Source organism: Rattus norvegicus, chromosome 7, assembly GCF_021556685.1.
Source record: "Rattus norvegicus strain SHRSP/BbbUtx chromosome 7, alternate assembly SHRSP_T2T, whole genome shotgun sequence".
Lineage (NCBI taxonomy): Eukaryota > Metazoa > Chordata > Mammalia > Rodentia > Muridae > Rattus > Rattus norvegicus.
In genome coordinates, this window is record NC_141540.1 from 5,737,089 (window position 1) to 5,758,327 (window position 21,239).

Sequence of the window (21,239 nt, forward strand, 5' to 3'; positions counted from 1 at the left end):
CAGCTTCTCTGTGCTCGCAGAAAACACTCCCCAGAAGATTCTACCTCAGTGATGCTGGTCTCTTCTTAGTCACTGCTAGTTTCTCAGCTCTCGCTGACCACCATCAATCGTCCCAGAAACACAAAGGTTTGGCTTCAGCGCTGCCGGTCTCTCATTAATTGCAACTGCCACTCCAGCCCCAGCTGACAAGAATGGCATAATCTTAATTATTTTTTTTTTTTTGGTTCTTTTTTTCAGAGCTGGGGACCGAACCCAGAGCCTTGCGCTTCCTAGGCAAGCGCTCTACCACTGAGCTAAATCCCCAACCCCCAGAATCTTAATTCTTAACTTAATTTCTATTGCAAATGCCACTAATAGTCTTTAAACTTCCCTCTGAAACGTCTCAAGCCAGGCCTCCATCTTCTGCACAGCTCTCAATGTTCTTATCTTCCAAGCTCCCACAGGGCATCCCACTCAATGGCTTTTCTAGCCCAAAGTTCCAAAGTCCTTCCACAGCCCTCCCCATAAAAACATGGTCAGGTTTGTCACAGGATACCCACTATGCTGTTAACAATTTGTCCTAATTAGGGTTTCTATTGCTGCAATGAAACCTCATAACCAAAAAGTAAGTTGGAGAGGAAAGCGTTTATTTGGCATATACTTCCATACCACTGTTCATCATGGAAGGAAGTCAGGACAGGACCTCAAACAGGACAGGAGCCTGAAGGCAGGAGCTGATGCAGAGACCGTGGAGTGGTGCTGCTTACTGGCTTGCTCAGCCTTCTTTGTTATAGAACCCAGGACCACCAGCCCAGGGATGGCACCACCCACAAAGGTGTGCATCACCACCCCTGGCTTAAGAAGTTTAATGGGCTGGAGAGATGGCTCAGTGGTTAAGAGCACCGACTGCTCTCCCAGAGGTCCTGAGTTCAAATCCCAGCAACCACATGGTGGCTCACAGCCATCTGTAATGGGATCTGATGCCCCCTTCTGGTGTGTCTGAGGACAGCTACAGTGTACTTATATACAATAAATAATTAAAATAATTTTAAAAAGGAAGTTTAATAATCAGTGAAGCTTGGACTGAAATGGAAGAGAGAACGGAGCAGGGGTGTGGCTTTGTAGAACTCTGGTCTAGCCTTCGACAGCAAAAACACCAAACCGTGAAAGAGAAGAGGCCTCTGCACTCTGTTATAAACAGGTCCTTTCTCACTCAAAAGGAAGACAGATATATAGCAGGCAGAGAGAGAGCCAGGGGCTATGACTGTTGACCTAGCAGCCAGGAGGGAAGACTGAAGACTCCTACAGAGCAGAATCAGGCCCAACTGTGGAAGTCTGTATGAACTGAGATACGATACATGTGGGGCAGGAAATAAGATTTTTTTTTTTGAGACACATTTTATGCAGCCTAGAACCTTTTTTTTTTTTTTTTTTTTTTTTTTTTTCTCGGAGCTGGGGACCGAACCCAGGGCCTTGCGCTTGCAAGCGCTCTACCTCTGAGCTAAATCCCCAACCCCTGCAGCCTAGAACCTAAAAACATAGCTGAGGCTACCCTTGAACTCACTGTCCTTTTGCCTGGACCTCCAGGAGTACTTGAATTATGTATGTAAATCACCATGCTGTGAGCAAAATCTGTGGGGAAGGTAAATTAGTTCAAATCAAAGACAGTCCCATGCCAGTCAATGTGGCGAGTGCCTACAACCCCAGAATCAGGAGATAAGGACAGAGGGTTACTTTCAATTCAAGGCTAGCCTGGGCTACAGAGAGACCCATCTCAAACACCACACACACAGCTGGGAGATAGCTCATCAGATAAAGAAATTCCAAGCACTCTTGTGAATGCCACAAATCCCAGGTGGATTCCCAAAGGTGGCAGTGAGGGGTTGGGGATTTAGCTCAGTGGTAGAGCGCTTGCTTAGCAAGCGCAAAGCCCTGGGTTCAGTCCCCAGCTCCGAAGGAAAAAAAAAAAAAAAAAAGGTGGCAGTGAAACATGGGAGCCCTGGAGCTCTACTTCAGCCCTCAGACCTTGTCTCAGTGGGTAAGACTGAGGGCCCCCACATGTGCATACTTACATAATGCACACACAAGGAGGGGGCAGGAAAACAAACAAAAGTAGTCCCTTTTCTTTTTCCTAAAGGAAATGTTTGTGGCTGTGAGGGGTTAAGTTTAACAACACATGCCAAGGAGATGATGCCAAGGAAGGCGTGGTTAGAAGCCTCACAAATACAGATTTCTTTATTCCCAGACCTATTCACCTATCTCCCGGCTGCACAGAGGTAAAGGCCCTGCTAAAATGAAGGCATCTTGAGACCTACAACTAACCTTTCTTTGTATTTATTTATCTAAATCAAAGCCATTAGCTTTTTTTTTTTAAGTAATCATATCAAAATATCTTGTAGAAGCCTTTTTGAAATCCACACTTTTCCATTTTGTGACTTTTCCCCCTCTTGGTATTTTGAGACAGGGTCTCTCTGTGAGGCCCTGGCTGTCCTGAACTGGCTCTGCAGACCAGGCTGGTCTCAAACTCACAGAGCTCTGCCTGCCTCTGCTTCCCAGTACTAAAATTAAAGACCTGTGCTGCTGCATCTGGCTGTTGCTATCTTGTGACAGAGCCTCACTATGTGTAGCTGGCCTGGGACTCTAATTCAGAAAGATCTACCTGCCTCTGCCTCCCAGATACTGGGATTCAAATACACAAACACATCCAGCCTTTCTGTTTTATGGAGACAGGGTCTTGGGCATCCCAGGTTGCCTATGGAACCCAGGATGACCACATCTGTTCCCAGTGCTGGGATTGCAGGCCTGCACTACACTAGTTTATGCTAGGATGGATTCCAGAGCTTCAGGGTACCAGGCAGTCTGCTAAGAAGCTTCCCGTTTTTACTATATCGTTTAAATTTTGAATTTTATATTTATCATGTGTGTGCATGCTACAGCATGTGTGTGGAGGTCAGAGGATAACTTACACAGGAGACAGTTCTCTCCTTCGACCTCAAGGTAGGATCTTCATTTTTAAAAAAGATTTATTTACTATGTATAAGTACACTGTAGCTGTCTTCAGACACACTAGAAGAGGGCATTAGACCCCATTACAGATGGTTGTGAGCCACCATGTAATTGCTGGGATTTGAACTCAGAACTTCCGGAATAGCAGTCTTAACTGCTGGGCCATCTCTCCAGCCCTCACAGCATGATCTTATTACTTCTGCTGTTCTGTATCCACCAGGAGAGCTGGTCCAAGAACCTCCAGGCAGTTCAGCCATCTTGCCATAAAAGTGCTGGGGTTACAGACTTGCACCACCTCTTCCAGCCTCCTTACGTGGATTCTAGGACCAGACTCATTTCCTCAGATCCTAAGGCTGTGTGGTAAGCACCCACCGAGTTGCCTTGCAAGTTTTTGTAAGTATTTTTTATTCTAGAAACTAGAACTAATAACCATAAACAGCAGTAAACTATAATGTAAATTTTTCCTTATATAAAGAAATATATAAATATATATATATATGTTTCATATATATATATTTCACTTCATGGCTTTTTTGGCATGTGGGGGTTGGGAGCAAGGGGCAGGGTAAGATGTTAAAAATCAAAACTAGGGCCTTACTTTTTAGTTTTATTGTTTTAATGAGACAGGGTCTTACTATTTAGCCCTGGATTGGCCTAGAGATCACTATATAGATCAGGCTGGTCTCAAACTTGTGGCCTTTGAGGTTGAGGATTTCGGGCTTGTGACATTTAGATCTGTTTGTGTGTTGCTGGGAGCTGGAGATTAACAAGCAAGAATTCTACCAAAGGAGCTACAACCCAGCCCAACCCTGTTTATTTATTTATTTAGGAATGGCCCTCATGCAACTGAACTCAAACTCACTCTGTAGCTTAGGATGACCTTGAAGTCGTACTCCTGCCTCTACCTCCCCAGTCTTAGTACAACAGAACACCTGCATTACAGTGTGTCACTTGGCCTTTTGTATTACACTGACCCATGCTGTGTAACCCTGGTTATCCTGCCAACACTGGGAATTATCACAGCAGAGAGAAAGGCCTGGAAGAACATTTCCAGCAAACTAATGTCACTCATTTTCCTCCAGGAGTCAGAGATGAGTAAGAAACTACAGGACTTTGACAAATCTTTTTATTTTTAACTTTAAAAACTTTAGATTTATCACTAAAAATTAACAAAAGCTCATTTTGGTTTTTCAAGACAGGGTTTCTCTGTGTAGCCCTGGCTGTCCTAAAACTCACTCTGTACACCAGACTGGCCTGGAACTCCGAGATCCACCTGCCTCTGCCTCTGCCTCTCTTAGCTGGGATCAAAGGTGCGCGCCACTTGTCCAGGCTGCTTGCTTGTTTTTCTTGAGACAAGTTCTCTCTATGTTATCCAGGCTGGCCTCAAACTCACAGAAGGCCACCAATGCTCAGTCCAGGGTCTTTAAAATGTTTAACTTTAGGTTAAAAAGTGCACAAATTGGGCTTGGTAGTTAAGAGCACTGGCTTATTTTAGAGCATGCAGGTTAGGCTCCCAGCAGCCACATAGCAGCTCACTACTGTCTGGAACTCCAGTTTCAGGGGACTTAACACCCTTTCTAGCCTCCAAAGGCACCAGGCACATGTGTGGTATGCAGACATACCTGCGGGCAAAACATCCAGTTACATTAAAAAACAAAAAACTGCATGAATCGCTTTGCATGGTGATGCTGGCATGTAATGCTGGGAAACTGGAACCTGAAGCAGGAAGACTGAGTTTGAGGGCAGCTGGGTCTATACAGCTACAGAGTAAGTTTCAAGCCAACCAGGGATACATAGAATCAAAACTGCACCAGACCAATCCCCAACAAGCCCCCCCCCCCCAACCAAAGCACAGATTTACATGAGAAAATACATTGAAACACTTTTGAAACAAGAACCAGCAACATATAGAGCAGCATAGCAGTCTCAGTTCATAATGGAAATCCACAAGCCCACATATACACACAGAATCAGTCCTGTGCACAGCCACAGTATGCACACTGTGCAAATATCGCTTCCTTAGATGTTTCAGAATACTGGCTTATAAGAATCCAAAGAATGATTTTTTTTCCACTTAACACTTTAATTTATTGTGTGCATGTAGAGGTCGGAGGACAACTTATGGGAGTCTCCTACCTAATGTAGGTCCTGAGATAGGACTCAAGCTTGAAGGCATAACCTTTGCCATCTGAATCATCTTGAGAGATCCCCAAAGGCTTTTTTAAGTTACTTTTTAAAATTATTATCATTAGTGTATATCTGTGTGTGTCTGGGAGTGCATACACATGCCATACTCTGGGTGAACACATGGCATGACAAATTTCAGGAAGGGAGAGATTCTCTCCTTCATGGGACCTGGGGCTTGAAATGCCAATGGCTTTCACACCGGGCCACCCCACCATCCGCTAAGGTCTTCTTGGCAAATCCTATTAGTGAGTACGCGCGCAGCTGCTCCCACTCCTATCCTGCCCACTGCCAGTGCTTCCTGAACTACTATCAGGGAGAGATAGGAGGTAAATTGAAATCTGCAGTCCTATCTCTTGCTCCCTGAGTTCTCCTACACTTATAATCTAAACATCTGGCTGTTGGCTTAGTTGTCAAGTGTATGTGCAAGGCCACAAGTTCCATCCCCAACATCAGCACCAACAAAAAACAAAAGAAAAAAAATAAGGAATCTAAATCCTAGACATCTCCCATACCCCAAAGGATAGGAGAGCTAAGAAGACATTTTAAATAGATCCAAATACATAAAAACTTGAAAGAGAAAATTCATTTCCTTTTATTCTAATCGGTATTCTGAGAAACTTGGAGGGGAAAAAGAGTCAGAAAAGAGGCTGAGCCAGGAGGATTACAAGTTTGAAGACCACTTGGGCTACATAATAAAACCAGAATAGAAAGAAAGGAAGGAAGGAAGGATGGGTGGGGGAGAGGGGGGAATAAGATTCAGTGTGGCTCATTCATGCCTGTGATCCAGTGACCAGCGTAGGCTACAGAGTGAGTTCTAGGCCAACTTGGAGTAAAGAGGGAGACCATGTCTCAAAAACCAAAACTAACATAAAAAAAAAAATGAAGTTTTTATACAGTTCTATATAGAGTTGAGTAGAATAAGGACATCAGTTAATACATTATACATATTGAAACAGTTCATATGTACGTGTAATCAAAAATATGCATAGCGCTTCATTTCTTTTTTGTTTTTGTTTATTTCCTGAAACAGTGTTTCTCTCTGTGACTGTGGCTGTCCTGGAACTTGCTTTGTAGACCAGGCTGGTATTGAACTTAGAGATCAGACTGCCTCTGCTTCCTGAGTACCAGGATTAAAGGGGTGCACCTGGGGTTGGAGACTTAGCTCAGTGGTAGAGCACTTGCCTAGCAAGCACAAGGCCCTGGGTTCAGTCCTCAGCTCTGGAAAAAGAAAAAGAAAAAAGAAAAGAAAAGAAAGGAAAAGGAAAGAAAGAAAGAGAGAAGGAAGGAAGGGGTGCACCACCACCCGGCTGTAGAGCTTCATCTCTTAAGCATACAAACAGAATGAAAGCCACATAGACTAAACCCACTGGGGTGCTGCCCTGATAGAATACTAGTATTCGAGTCTCTGAGGTCTTCTCAGGTCCATGAGGCTATGACTCTTTCCCCACCTCCAACATTCCACCAAACAAGCATAGATCTCCGCACCACGTGTTTTCTTAAAAAACAGCTGTAATGCTCAGAGAGCTCAGAAAGTCTTCCTGCTATGGCCCAAAGCTCCTCCTCCAGCACTGCATACCACAAAACGCCAAGAAACTGCCAAGGATGTTCTCTGGCAAATGTGGGCAGGCCTGTCCCTCTCTCTCCAGGCTGTCCATTCACTCAACCATACTTTAACTCCTCAGGCAGCCAGGGGTTAATCATAAGGACTCCAGGGATCTAAGCCTGGCTATCTGCAGGGTTCTGAGTATCCTCTCAAAGGCACGACCCAAAGAATCACTGAGCTTTCTGCCTTAATCCCAAAGCTCGTTATCTCCCAAAATTCCTCTGCCAGGATGGGTGGGGTTGGGTAGGGTCTCTCGGTCTAGAAGCGCACACTTAATTCTTGACGAGCCTAGAGACCTCTCAGACTACCTGTAATTTCAGCTAGCTAGTGGATTGAGTAAAAGGCAAGTGGGGGGGGGGCGGGGGGCAGCGTAAGGGTGGATGCAATTAACCAAAATGATAAAATAATCTTGTGGGGAGTGGGCCTAGGGACAAGGTCTGAGTTGTCATGCTATCCCCATTGACGCAGCAGCAACAATCAAACGAACTTCGTTTCAGAAGATACAAACTTACAAAGTTGGTTGTTTTTATCCCGCTGCTTCCTCCAGCCTCACAAACCTCTGCTCTAAATTCCTTTAACTCCAGAACCAGGTGCAAAAAGGCAGGAACGATGAGATGGAAGGAGAGGCACTGAAGGGGGAGAGAGGAATCTAGTTCCCCTCTTAAAGGAGAATTCTAAAGGAAGGGCGCTCCCGGATCCCTAGGAAAGGAAGTGGCTGGATTCCCCAAAAGCACTTTTTCCTACCTTCTTGTTGTTCTTGTTATAGCCAAAAGTCGAAATCCCAGGCCTGGAAGTCACTGATAGCAGCATTTTTTCTTTACTGTTACGGAGCTGAGAGAGAGAAAGAAGAGAGTGAAGGAAAGGGAGGGAGAAAAAGGGAGGGAGGAGGGGAGGGGGAAAGGAGAGGGAGAGAGGAAGGGAGGGAAAAAGGGAGGGAAGGGAGAAGGGAGGGGGAGGAGAAAGAGGAGAAAAGGAGCAAGCAAGAGAGAGAGAGGGAGTGAGAGGTGGGGAGGAAGGGGGGGCCCTGCGGGGAAGAGTGAGCTAGGTCTGCTCCTTACGTCACTGAAAGAAGTTAACCCAAAGTCAGGGCAAATCACTTCCACTGGGTCCTAATGCCCGCGATGTTCTATTTTGGCTTGTTTTTCCGTGGGCTTAGTTCAAGCTAGAAAGAAGAGTTCTTATCTATTTCTCCACGAACAAATTCTGATTGTCATAAAGACAATTACCCTGTTATCAATGAAAACACAATGTTTTTTGTTGTTGTTTGGTTTTGATGTGAAGCTTTCTTTCCCTGAGCTCTCAGCTACAAGATCTCAAACTTGGCCTGCAAAATGACTTAGTAGGTTCCTGGGCCTAAGTTAGGTCCCCAGATCCACATGGTAGAAAGAGAGAACCGGCTACCAAAACTTGTTCTCCCCCGACCCCAGCATCCAATGTAGCATGCCCACACATGTATATACGAAAATAAATAAAATGAAATAATGGTTTTTTTTTTTTTTTAAGATTTCAAGCTTGGGGTTGGGGATTTGGCTCAGTGGTAGAGCGCTTAGCAAGCGCAAGGCCCTGGGTTCGATCCCCAGCTCCGAAAAAAAAAAAAAAAAAAAAAAAGATTTCAAACTTGATGTAACCCTCTTGACTCTGCCTTCCAGAGCATGCGAAGACTGTACTAAGATACAGAATGTGCGAGGTCAGAGGTCAGACTAGTTTATATTTAGGGTGATCCTGATGCAGTAAGAAAGATCAGGGGTTAAGAGCATTGCTGCTCCTCCAGGAGATTCCCAGCATCCACATCAGGTGACTCACAGCCACCTCTATTATCACTAACTTCCATGGATACCCAGATTTTCTCATATATGTGCTCTCTCTCTCTCTCTCTCTCTCTCTCTCTCTCTCTCTCTCTCTCCCCCTCCCTCCCTCTCTCTCTCTCTCTCTCTCTCTCTCTCTCTCTCTCTCTCTCTCGCCCTCTCTTCCCTTCCCCTCTCCCTCTCTCCCTCCTTCTCTCCTCCCTCCTGCCCTCTCTCTCCCTCTCCCTCTCCCCCTCCCCTCCATCTTTCTTTCATATACACATGCATACACACATGCACACACAATTTTTTCTTATTGTATAGCCTTGGATGTTCTGGAACTCACTCTGTTGACCAGGCTGGCCTGGAACTCATAGATATCTGCCTACCTGTGCCTCTCAAGAGCTGGGATTGAAGACATGCACCACCACTGCCAAGCCAAAATTTTTTTTAACATAAAAAATGGATCTTAAGGGGTTGGGGATTTAGCTCAGTGGTAGAGCGCTTGCCTAGGAAGCGCAAGGCCCTGGGTTCGGTCCCCAGCTCCAAAAAAAAAAAAAAAGAACCAAAAAAAAAAAAAAAAATGGATCTTAAGGGGTTGGGGATTTAGCTCAGTGGTAGAGCACTTGCCTAGCAAGCGCAAGGCCCTGGGTTTGGTCCCCAGCTCCGAAAAAAAAGAAAAAGAAAAAAAAATGGATCTTAAAAGAATAATAAGGGCTGGAGAGATGGCTCAGCAGTTAAGAGCACCGACTGCTCTTCCAGAGGTCCTGAGTTCAAATCCCAGCAACCACATGGTGGCTCACAACCATCTGTAAAGAGATCCGATGCCCTCTTCTGGTGTGTCTGAAGACAGCTACAGTGTACTCATATATAATAAATGAATAAATCTTTAAAAAAAAAAAGAATAATAAGGAAAAAGGAAGAGTGTGGCCTAGGAATAGTGATACACTGTTTAATGTAACTCCAGCATGAAGAAGGGTCACCAAAAGCTTGAGGTCAGCAAAGGTCACAGAGTCGTCCACTGAGGTGACTGAGGCAAGAGGCCAGCCTACATTATACTTTTTTTTTGGATGGTTCAGCAGGTAAAGGTGCTGAAAGATCTGGATTCAGTTTCTGGGACTCACAGGGTACAAGGGAGAACCTACTCCTCAAATGTGTCCTCTGACCGCCATACGTGCTAAAGTATGCACTCCCTCCCCAACACACACACACACACACACACACACACACACACACACACACAAATTTTAAATGTATTTAAAAAAAGAACAAAGATGAGAATGCCAAAAAGCATATACAAATTAAATATACAATGGAAATAATCTCAGAGCCTTTGCTCTGCTCAGTCGGGGTGGCCATTCCCAGCACAAAGACATCATCCACAGAGTGATTCCAGAAACCTCAGTGCTCTGGAATTTTTTTTTTAAACAAGTGGAAGCTTTTTATTGTTATTCTTTATTTACTTATTTATTTTTGGTGGTCTCAGGGAAGACTCCAGTGTGCTAAGCAAGTGCTCTCCCAATCACGACACTCAGCCTTCAGCCCAAGTAGACGCCGTCTCACTTACCCTTATTGCTCACTTCATTTCTTGTTCATGTAAGACAGGGTCTCACTCTGTAGTGCTCACTGACCTCAAACTCAATGTCTCCGTGTCTCCTTAGTACACTATTCTATACACACATGAACACTCAGCCCCACTTCGTTTGGATGGTTTGGGCTCTCTTGTTTGACTGTGCTGGATGATCAAGCAGTTTGACACAGAGGCACATTCCCAGCCTTCCAGCGATAAACTTCATCATTCTTTTTTTTTAAGTTAATTATTTAATTGTTTATGAGTATTGTGTACCACCTGTGTTCCTGATGGTAGGAACTAACTAATTCACAAATCTGAAACCTTTAAAAAAATTTATTTATTTGGTTTTTCAAGACAGGATTTCTCTGTGTAGGAACACAGGTAGGAAGTCTAAAACTGCAGTTACAGATGCCTGTGAACCACCATGTGGGTGCTGAGAATCAGGTCTGGGTCCTCTGTAATGGCTCTCAACCACTAAATCAACTCTCCAGCCCTGCTTGGTACTTTTTTCAGACAGGGTCTCATGTAGCCCAGGCTAGGGTTGATTTCCACCTAATGAGAAAAAACCCTGAGCTCCTAACCCACATGCAGTTCTCCTGAGTGATAAGTTTCCTGCACCATCTTGCCCAACTGTTAGACTTTTTAATCTACTATTTCTTAGGCCATAAGACCCATGAAGCTTAAACAAGGATAAAAACTCACCAGGTGTGGAATTTATAGCCAAGCTGAATGATCTTCACAGAGTTAGGCTGTCTTCTCTGAGCTGTCAAACAGACAAATTATAACTCTTTAAAAAAACATGTTTCGCAAAGAAGGTCAGCAAGAAGGATATAACTTAAGTATCAAGAATCTATCTACACAGCTGCTGAGACACTCACCTCCAATTCACCCTTGAAGGAGAGTTGGACCAAGAAAAGAAAACTTCAGAGTGATACCAAGGAAGCCTACCCATCCACCTAGATCAGGGAGGGAGACTGAATGCCTTCAGAGCCCCTCCTCAGACCTCCCACTGCCACCACATGCATTCCCCAGCAGTAAATTAACTCGTCTTTGTCACAGCAGACATTAAGCGCAGACTCTCTCTAAAACAAAGCTCTGCTCTCTGCTTTTCCTGCCGTTCTGCTGTGATAACGGAACAGACAGTACCAGCATGCTGCAGAATAAATACGTGCACTGCACGGCTACCCCCAACTCTGACTTTCATTTCCAACAGGACAGGAAGTGCCTGCTCAACTCAAGGGACACAGGAAGGGTGGGAACAACCTCAGTGTGGGAATTGCAACCGAGAATGGAAGTGACAGCCCACTACAGCAAATAAGTAAATAATAGTATCTCTCAGGGACGCTGAATTTTCCAGGAACTTCCTTTCCACTCTCAGAAGTTTTCATTCATAATATCTATCCCAACTCCTTCTTGTTTTAGAACAGTCATCCTAAAGGATATAAGTGGTTTTCTCAGTATAGCCAATACCGGAACAGCTGGAGCTATAAAGGGAGACCCTGTTTCAAACAGACAAAACAAACAAACAAACAAACAAACAAACAAACAAAAAGGGCATAGTTAACTCCAGGACTCAGGAGGCAGAGGCGGGTGAATCTCTGAGTTTGAGGCCAGCCTGGTCTAGAAAGCAAGTTCCAGGAAACCCTGTCTGGAAAAAATCAAAAAGAAGAAAGAAAGAAGGCTGGAGAGATGGCTCAGTGGTTAAGAGTACTGACTGCTCTTCCAGAGGTCCTGAGTTCAATTCCTAGTTGGTTCACAACCATCTGTAATAAGGTCTGATGCCCTCTTCTGGTGTCTCTGAACAGATATATAAATCTTTAAAACAAAAGAAAAGAAAAAGAAAGAAAGAAGCAAACAAACAAAGGGAAAGAAAAGAAAATGAAAAAAATGTTTTTAAATAAAATTGTACTGTTTTATTTTGAGTCAGAGTCTCACGCTTTAGCACAGACTGGCCTAAAGCTCAGTCCTGCTAAGCTTCTTTCCTCTGGAATGAGAGACATGAGCTACTGCACCCAGCTTGAATTTTAGCTGATACATAGAGGCATAAAACACATACTAACGGGATTGGGGATTTAGCTCAGTGGTAGAGCGCTTGCCTAGGAAGCGCAAGGTCCTGGGTTTGGTCCCCAGCTCCGGAAAAAAAAAGAACAAAAAAAAAAAAAAAAAAGAAAAAAGAAAACACATACTAACAATTACTAGTGTTTTCACAAATGTATATACTGTATAATATTTACATTAGGTCACATCTTTCTCCCTTTAAACATTTATTATTTGTGATGAAAACATTTAACTGTTTTTTTCTTTCCAGTGGCAAGGTTTTGTTAACATTCTAGTCCAATCCCTAAACTCACAAGCAAACTGACCCTAAAAAAAAAACTACTTCACATGTCTGAAACCTTTAAAAAAAATTACACACACACACACACACACACACACACACACACACACACACACACACATCAGGCTTGTACAACAAATCTTCACCAGCTGAGCCATCTTTCATGGCCCTTAGTATAACTCTGTATATACCTAAGATGCTAGAAAAAATATATACAATATATGTGTGTATGTATGTATATATTTTCAAGACAGGGTTTCTCTGTGCAGCCCTGGCAGTCTTGAAATTGGCTTTATAGACCAGGCTGGTCTGTAACCCAGAGGTTCAGTTATCTCTGCCTCCCAAGTGCTGGGATCAAAGGTATGCACCGCCACTGCCTGACATTTTTATTTATTTGTGTCTTTGTGTGTTTATCTACATATTCAAATTCCATAATATGCTTGTAGTCACAGACCAACTCTCAAGAGTTGTAACTGGTTCCCTCCAGCCACTTGTGAACTTAGGTCCCCAGACCAATGCACAAACACTGCTGAGCTCTCATACCAGTCTTTTATGGAGATAGTCCCTTGTATGCTGACCTTTTCTCCTTTGTAAAATGGAGTAAATAATTAGTAAATAATTATCTATTTCCCGTAAGTGTGAGTGAAACAAAGTGAAGCAACATATAAGCAACCTATAGAAAGTTCTTGAGCTCAGTGAACACCTCCACAGCTTGGTGAACACTGCTACATCAGTCCCATTATGATTAGTTACTGTCTCCAGTGTGTATCCTTTTGAATACCATGTAACCAACATTTGAGGATCTTAAGTGAACATTGCCAAAAATTAGCATCTTAGTTATCTCCAGAGGTAACTATGTGCCCCCCATCGCCCCCCACCCCATACCCACCCCACCCCCCACAAGATGGCTCAGCTGGTAAAGATATTTGTTGCATAAGCCTGAAAACCTTGCCTTCAAAACCCGGAATCCACAGGAAGGAGAACCAAGTCTCCAGAGTTGTCCTTCGGTTTGCATACACATGACATCGCACACATTGGTCTGAGTGTACATACATACTAACCGATGCTAACTGTAAACTAACCTAAATACTAAGATTATCCTAGAACTCCGGAGAGTTGAGGCTCACACCTGTAACCTTAGCACTCAGGAGGATTGACACAGTTCTATGTATACTTGATCTACACAGAGTTCCAAGCCAGCCAGGGCTGCACAGTGAAACCCTGTTAGAAAGCAAATCACATTCTAGGGTAGATCAAGAAGGTTCAACTACATACCCAGAAAACATCGGATACATTTTGAAGTTGCTTGCAGACCTTCACAGAGAAGCCTGCCTAGTTTTCTGAGCCCTCACTCAAAAAGCATAGCTTCTCTTTTCTCTCCCTCCCCCCTTTTTATCTCTTTAGATGGTGGCTCAAATCCTAAGCAAGATTCCTCCTCATTATGGACATTCTCGGTTTTTCTCTGATGACTCTCCTCACAATGCAGCTGCTTACGGACCTCCACTGGATGGATCTGCCTGCTTTCTCGGACCCTAACTTGAAAGACATAGCTTTTTTTCTTCCTCTTACTCCACCTCCTTCCTCCCAATGTCTGCCCAGACCGATAGCCTGCCAGCCCTATTGTTTTCCTCTCAAATTCTGATAAAATGGTCCTGGAGCTTCAAAAAAAAAAAAAACAAAAACAAAAAACAAAAAACAAAAAAACAAAACAAAACACTTTTTTCTTTTTTTTTTTCTTTTTTTTTTTTGGAGCTGGGACCAAACCCAGGGCCTTGCACTTGCTAGGCAAGCGCTCTACCACTGAACTAAATCCCCAACCCCGAAAAACACATTTTTTAATGGAAAAAAAAGTTTAAAACAGGCATGATGACACACTCCTGTAATCTCAGCACTTGGGAGGTAGAAGCAGGAAGATCATTAGTTCAAGGTTATCTTCAGCTATATGGTGAGTTTGAGACCAGCTTGGGCTATAGATGTGTCTCAGAAAAAGGAGGGGAGACAGCAGTTGAGTCTTGAGATGCATAAAAGTCACCCCCCCCCCACCCAGATACGCTACTAGCTTTTATAGTCCAATACATGAACTATCCAATACATTTAGGGCCACAAAAGCAGAATGACCCAGATATACAAACTGATATACAGGTTAGGTCAAAGGGCATTTAAACAACACTTGCTGGAAAGCACAGTTCTGATGAGGACATTCACATTTTTTTTTTTAAGATTTATTTATTATATGTAAGTACACTGCAGCTGTCTTCAGACACACCAGCACCAGAAGAGGGCATCAGATCTCTTTACAGATGGTTGTGAACCACCATGTGGTTGCTGGGATTTGAACTCATGACCTCTGGAAGAGCAGTCAGTGCTCTTAACCACTGAACCGTCTCTCCAGCCCAGACATTCACATTTTTATGTTGCTGGATGTCAAACCCACATCCAACACCCATCAAGCATCTACCTGTGAGCTTCATCCTAGTAGACTTTTATATTTTTAAAGGGAGGTCCAGAGTTCTGTAGAGGGTGTGGGGAAGGGAGCAGGGTCCTGGGGTTCTGCTTAGGAAGTACATGGGAGGAGGGAGAATTCCAACTCTCTGGCATGTGTGCTCAAACTCCTTCCTGTTTCTCCATTATATTGCTCTCATTTTTCTACATCTAATCAGTTTCTAATTCTTATTTCTCAGGAGCCCAGCACTAGGGTTCTTTCTGGTTTGTTTTCTTTTTCTTGTGAGGGGATCTCACCATGTTGCTTAGTCTGGCTCCCAACTCAAACTCCTAATTACCCTCCAAGTAGGCAGGGTTGTAGGCAGTACCACTGTGCCCGGGCTAAGAGTTGTTTGGAAGGGGAAGTAGAAATTATTTGTGGTAACTTTTAGGAAAGGAGAATTTATCCCACCTGATTCAGTATAACCAAGTCTGTGATCTTTCTAGAACATGCACTGAAAAAACAAAAACTTAATTCTTCTTTTTTTTTCTTCTTTTTCGGAGCTGGGGACCGAACCCAGGGCCTTGCGCTTGCTAGGCAAGCGCTCTACCACTGAGCTAAATCCCCAACCCCCAAAAACTTAATTCTTACTGGGTGTGGTAGCAGACACACTCTCAGCTCTTGGGAGGCAGAGGCAGACAAATCTAGGTCAAAGATGAGGCTAGCCTGGTCTACATAGTGAGTTCCAAGACTGCCAGGGCTACAAATAGAGATACTGTCTCAATAAAACAAACAAAAACCGGGGTTGGGGATTTAGCTCAGTGGTAGAGCGCTTGCCTAGCAAGCGCAAGGCCCTGGGTTTGGTCCCCAGCTCCGAAAAAAAGAACCAAAAAAACAAACAAACAAACAAACAAACAAAAACCAACCCACAAAAAAAGTGGGTTTTTTTGTGGTTTGGTTTTGTTTGTTCCTTATGACTGCCAAAACTAGAAGAGAGGGTTGGATTCCCTGCAGAGAGGGTTGATCGGTGCAGCTGGAGTTGCAAGCAGCAGTTTGCTGTCAGGTATGGGCGCTGGAAATCATACTCGGGTCCTCTGGAAAAACAACAAGCACTCTTAGCCTCTGAGTCATCATCTCTCCAGCACATTTCCTTTTTTAAAATACACAGTCTCACAAAGTTGCCCAAACTGGCCTGGAGGTCATTTTGTGAAGAACGTAACACTGAGGTGGGTGTGGTTGTACAGGCCTTGGAATCCTAGCCCTGGGGATACAGACGCAAAGGGCTCAGAGCTGGAGGACAGTCTCAATTACATAATGACTGTGAGACCAACCTAGGCTACCTCACAGACACAGACAGACAGACACGCGCGTGCGGGCGTGCGCATGCACACACACTCCTTTACTGTTTGTAACAACATTCATGAATGTTCCCCCTACTCAGGTAGCTGAAGCAGGACAATTGTGATCCTGTTTCAAAACAAAACAAAGAAAAGAAAAAGAAAAAAATACGGGGTTGGGGATTTAGCTCAGCGGTAGAGCGCTTGCCTAGGAAGCGCAAGGCCCTGGGTTCGGTCCCCAGCTCCAAAAAAAAGAACAAAAAAATTTTTTTTTCCGGAGCTGGGGATGAACCCAGGGCCTTGCGCTTGCTAGGCAAGCACTCTACCGCTGAGCTAAATCCCCAACCTCTAAAATTTTTTTTAATTAAGAATCACAAGTATAGGGGCTGGGGATTTAGCTCAGTGGTAGAGCGCTTACCTAGGAAGCGCAAGGCCCTGGGTTCGGTCCCCAGCTCCAAAAAAAAGAACAAAAAAAAAAAAAAAAAAAAAAAAAAAAAGAATCACAAGTATAGGATTCGGAGGTAGATGGGCTTGATCTGTTTGATGAAAGATGTCTGTGATGCCACTCTTGGCCCCTCTGGATCAGAGAACAGAGATGAATGCAGACTTGCTGGACGGTAGCCAGACACAGGCCAGTTCATGTGTGCTCAAAAGTAAGATGGCTGGTCAGTGGGCTAGTGAAGGTCTCAATACCTTATCAAAGCCAAGGGCACCCACCCCCAGTATACCCTATCCACAATTAAAAAAAAAAAATCTCCTTCCAATGACAGCCTTGTCTGCCCCAAGTACTCTGTAATGAAATGATCTAAAAAGTTGACTTTATCTCCTTGTAAAGAGATATAAAAGCAAGGGTAGGGAGAACTAGAAAAAAGAAGCCTGAGGACTCTCTGGGCTTGGTCCTCAGCACCATTTAAAGCCAGGTGTGGTAGTACTCACCGGTTGTATTCCTAGCTCTTGAGAGGAGAATCAGGAGTTCAAGGTCATCTTTCTTTACCATCTTTGACGTAACCTGTACTATGTAAAACTGTCTCAAAGAGAAAGAGACCCAGAGGGAGAAGTTTTTGCGTAAGCATACACGTGTGCACACAATGGGCATGAAACACTGCTTGCCTGTGAAGAGGGGTCAGATCACTTGGAACCAGAGTTACAAGCTACCTTGTGGCTGCTGGGAACTGGACTTGGGTCCTCTATAAGAGCATAGGAACGCTGAGCCATCTCTCCAGTTCCAACCTCACACTGAGACAGGGCCTTCCAGTATTTTCTATGTAGATCAGACTGACCTCAGACTGCAGAGATCTGCCTGCCTTTGCTTCCCAAATGCTGGGGTTAAAGGTGTCCTACTCTATTCTTTGAGATAAAGTCTCAGGCTGGCCTTGAACTCACTACATAGCTAAGGATGACCTGGAATTTCTACCTCCCAAATGCTAGGATTCCAGGCATTGGCCCTGGAAGGCTTTAAGGCTGGATTCTATTCATTCTCAGAATGGACAGTACTGACTATATAGTTCTTCCTACCTTTCTTTCTTTTTTTATGTATGTGAATACACTGTCGCTGTCTTCAGACACACCAGAAAAGGGCATCAGATCCCATTATAGATGGTTGTAAGCCACCAAGTGGTTGCTAGGATTTGAACTCAGGACCTCTGGACAAGTAGTCAGTGCTCATAACCACTGAGTCATCTCTCCAGCCTGTCTATATAGCTCTATTCATGTGTTTTCTTCACACCTGAGACATGAGTTTTACCTAGAACTACCTGTCTCTAAAACAAGTAACTTGCCTGACCCCAATGGCATTCATGATCTCAATTCAACTGCTTGGTTCTCTCAAAAGAAACTACTGGGGCTGGAGAGATGGCTCAGCGGTCTGAGCACTGTCTGCTCATCCAGAGGTCATTAGTTCAATTCCCAGCAACCACATGGTGGCTCACAACCATCTATAATGAGATTTGGTGCCCTCTTCTGGCCTGCACGTGTACATGCAGGTGCAACGCTGTATACATAATAAATCTTAAAAAAAAAAAAAAAACTACTGTATTTATGGGTCAAATTTCCACGTTTATATCATTGGATACTGGTAACTTCGCATAGCTTATCACAATAAGTGTAAGATCATGAGGATGACACTGAGCCAAAACACTGACTGAGGGGCTGGGACTTCAATGGTAAAACTTGCCTTCCCTGAACCTCTGTTCTATCCTCAGTCAAACCTGGCAACAGCAACAACAAGGAAAACTATTAATTGAAAGAGTTTTAACAATTCCTTGTATAAAACAATCAGATAGTAGCAACAAAAATGTGCTGGTGTCTTGGAATAACTCTAATCCCAGCACTGAAGAAACCGAGTCAGGATGAACAAGGCGGCCAGCCGGTAATCCCAGTACTTGGGAGGCAGAGACAGGGATTTCCAGAGGAGCAGGACAGCCACACTAATCAAAGACCCTTTCTTGACATGTAAGGTGGAGAGTGATCAAAGCAGACACATCATGGTGCATGCATGTGTATCCACAAATACACACAAGCACTCACCATGCACACAACACACATTTCACATGCAAAAGGGACACAGGGTACTCAGAAGAGCAGCTGTGGAACAGTGATCTGAGAAAAGGCATGTGTTCAAAGGGCCTTTCTGAAACGGCCTTTCTGTCCTTGTTTCCAAGAGTACACTACAGAGCCCAGACTGACCTCTGACTCATGTTCATCCTGTGGTTCAGCAGCTAGGAGTGCTGGTTGCTACCACAAGGAATTGGAGTTTAGGTTACCAGCATGTCTGACACAGGCATTAACCACCACCCGTAACTCGACTTCCACAGGGTCTAGCGCCCTCTTCTGGCCTTCGCAGGAACTGCATGAAATGGGTGCATGTCCATGTAGACCAAACCAAACTTCCTTAGCTTCCAGAACGCTGGGATCCCAGGTGTGTGCATCTGTGCCAGCTTTCTGACTCTCGATTCTATACTATTTTCTGATGACAGGCATGTGCCACAACACCTTGCTTTATTTTTTTCCTTTAAAGACAGGATCTTATATAGTCCTGCCTGGTCTCAGAATGGCTTTGGGGGATGAATCTTGGACTCCTGACCCTGCCTCTCTGGCCCAAATGCAGGCATTCCAGGAATGAGGTACACACACACACACACACACACACACACACATTCACTGACTTTTTTTAAATATTTATTTTATTTATTATATATGAGTACACTGTAGCTGTCTTCAGATACACCAGATCTCTTTACAGATGGTTGTGAGCCACCATGTGGTTGCTGGGAATTGAACTCATGACCTCTGGAAGAGCAGTCGGGTGCTCTTAACCGCTGAGCCATCTCTCCAGCCCCACATTCACTGACTTTTAAGAGGTTCAGCCGGACTCGTTCAGCAAAGGTTCTCTCTCCCTCCCCAGGTGATTAGTGAGATCAGTTATCACAGGCCCCTACACCCAGCTCTAACTAACTGTTGTCTGACAAGCAAATCCAGGGCTTTTTTTTTTTTTCGGAGCTGGGGACCGAACCCAGGGCCTTGTGCTTGCTAGGCAAGCGCTCTACCACTGAGCTAAATCCCCAACCCTGAAATCCAGGGCTTCTTCTAACGCTGAGATACATCCCAGACCCACTCTTACCTCTTGCTCCCAGATTGTGAAACAGGGACTCGTTTTGCCAATATTTTTTGTTTTGTTTTGTTTTTGAGACAGTTTCTCTGTGTAACCCTAGCTGCCTTGGAACTCACTCTGTAGACCAGGCTGGCCCTGAACTCAAAGATCCAGTTGTCTCTGTCAAGTGCTGGGATTAAAGGCTCCACCTTGGTACTGATCTTTTAATCTTGACTATCTTGGCTTTCTATTGCTGTGATAAAACACCACTACCAACAGCAACAAAGATGGGAAAGGGTTTATTTCAACTTACATGCCCTTATCACAGTTTATGGAAGCAGGGGCTGGGGGGGAATCACTACTTACTGTCTTGCACACACTGCTTCCTTATACAACCCAGGATCACCTGTGCAGAGGTAGCCTCACCTACAGTGGGCTGGGCCCTCCCACATCAACTATTAAGCCCTTAACCTACCGACTTGCTTGCAGGCTCTTCTGATGGAGGCATTTTCTCAAGCGAGCTTCCCTTTCTCCAAATAACTCCAGATTATGTCAAGCTGAAAAAAAAAACAACTAGGACACTTTCCAAATATAATCTAGATTCAAGAATGCTTGCTGACAGAATATAATTTTCATGCTTTTCCAACCGTCTCCATGCAAAAGCAAACTCCAATGAATACTAGGGGAAACACTGCCATCTGCTGGGAAAAGCAGGTCATGCTTCCTTTAGGAACCATTCTAAGGTGGATGAGAAGTTGGAGGGGAGAGGTGATTTATTTCTATTATTTTTGGGCGGTGAGTACATGTGTGAGTTAGAGGACTCCACTCTTGGAGTCGTTTCTCCACTTTCACTTTACATGGGTTCCTTCCAGGAGCAAACCCAGGCAGATGCTGGATTCAGATGTGAGCAGCACGTGAACGGCCCTGAGCCGTTTCAGTGGCCCCAGTGTTCGCTGCTGTTGCTCTGTTGCTGCATTTTGAAGTGGGGCTCACTGTGTAGTGGAGGCTAGCTTTGAACTGTTCGTCCTTCAGTCTCTACCTCAAAAGATCAAAATGCACCTGGGGCTACTTCTAGAGGCAAGTCTTTGCCCGGTCAGCTCCCATTTAAAGGGAAAAATGCAATGAAGTAGACACTACTGGGTATGTGAAAAGCTAACTGAAAGAAACTGGTTTGTAGAGGAAGCAAATTACTTCTGGGTAATAATTTGAAATCCTCTAACCTGTGGCATTTTTCTCTTGAACAGATCTAAAAGCTTCAGAGAAAGAACAATTTTCCCATGAAACAAGTATATGCCTTTGCATACTTAAGAAACCCCTATTAGGGTTGGAAAGATGGTCCAGTGCATAAGGTTCTGGCCACACAAACTTAAGGAACTGAGTTCAAATCCCCAACACCCACATAAAAAAAACTGGGAATCTGT

At 44.2% G+C, this 21,239-nt stretch overlaps 1 protein-coding gene across 23 annotated transcripts in view; it reads right to left on the reverse strand.

Annotated features, from left to right (window-relative positions):
- The window catches only part of Rbms2 (RNA binding motif, single stranded interacting protein 2), a 52,613-nt gene that overhangs the window by 27,994 nt on the left and 3,380 nt on the right, over nucleotides 1-21,239 (reverse strand). For 3 of the 23 annotated variants that reach the window (XM_087555948.1, XM_087555960.1, XM_087555967.1), the window contains exons 1-3: nucleotides 11,011-11,343; nucleotides 10,835-10,895; nucleotides 7,520-7,606 (exon numbers count right to left, since the gene is read on the reverse strand). In XM_087555948.1, the coding sequence (XP_087412074.1) occupies nucleotides 7,520-7,585 (66 nt within the window). In that variant the 5' untranslated portion in view covers nucleotides 7,586-7,606; nucleotides 10,835-10,895; nucleotides 11,011-11,343. Of the gene's footprint in view, nucleotides 1-7,287; nucleotides 7,477-7,519; nucleotides 7,782-7,833; nucleotides 7,861-10,834; nucleotides 10,896-11,010; nucleotides 11,344-20,293; nucleotides 20,376-21,239 lie in introns of those variants that run through there. The other 20 variants (XM_087555949.1, XM_087555962.1, XM_087555968.1 and 17 more) reach the window with 14 other exon arrangements.